The sequence below is a fragment of the Nanorana parkeri genome, unplaced genomic scaffold (assembly GCF_000935625.1).
Source record: "Nanorana parkeri isolate BGI_ZX_2015 unplaced genomic scaffold, ASM93562v1 scaffold4578, whole genome shotgun sequence".
Taxonomy (NCBI): domain Eukaryota; kingdom Metazoa; phylum Chordata; class Amphibia; order Anura; family Dicroglossidae; genus Nanorana; species Nanorana parkeri.
The window spans coordinates 11,522-12,144 of record NW_017310840.1 but is presented as its reverse complement, the minus strand read 5'-3'; the positions used below and the strand labels follow the sequence as shown (position 1 = coordinate 12,144).

At 53.9% G+C, this 623-nt stretch overlaps 1 protein-coding gene across 1 annotated transcript in view; it reads left to right on the top strand.

Moving 5' to 3' along the window:
• The first annotated feature begins 218 nt into the window (after positions 1–218).
• HGH1 (HGH1 homolog) overlaps positions 219–623 on the top strand; it is an 8,325-nt gene continuing 7,920 nt past the window's right edge. The window contains exon 1 of the mRNA XM_018575739.1: positions 219–264. Coding sequence (XP_018431241.1) covers positions 219–264 — 46 coding nt within the window. The remainder of the gene's footprint in view (positions 265–623) is intronic.

Sequence of the window (623 nt, the reverse complement as noted above, 5' to 3'; positions counted from 1 at the left end):
TATCTGACCCCGCCCTCCATCTATCACCAAAACACCTGATTGGCCGCCTCGAACTCCTGGCCACTTCTTATTGGTTATCTGTACTGTCAGTCATCCCAGAGCCTACATTGTCCTGAATGGGGGATGTCGCGCCTGCGCTTCGCTATCTCCGCCCCTCTACTCAATGGACACGGTGATTGGTGGAATGAACGAGAAGGCGGATCATAGATACGGTAGCTATGACGCCTTGCTCTACTGCGGATCCTGGCGGTCACATGACACGTGGTACGTCTGAGGAACCAATCAGATGAGACCGGGGCGGAGACGATAACACTTGTTAGAGCCTTTATAACAGGTCCAAACCAGAAAAATGGCGGATAGCTCTGCCCACCGTGTGTATACTGTGCGACAGTGACGTCACCAGACAGGAAAAGCAGAAACCACGTGTATGATCTAGAATTACCGACACCGGCAGGTAAATATCCCTTCACCGCTGGCCTGTGTCATCCTCATCCTCCCCTTCTCTGTACTGCTGCCTGCCTCTCCCTGTGTCATCCTCATCCCCTCTCTGTCATCCCCCCCTCTCTCTCATCCTCATCCCTCTCTCTCATCCTCATCCCCCCCTCTCTCTCCGTCATCCCCCT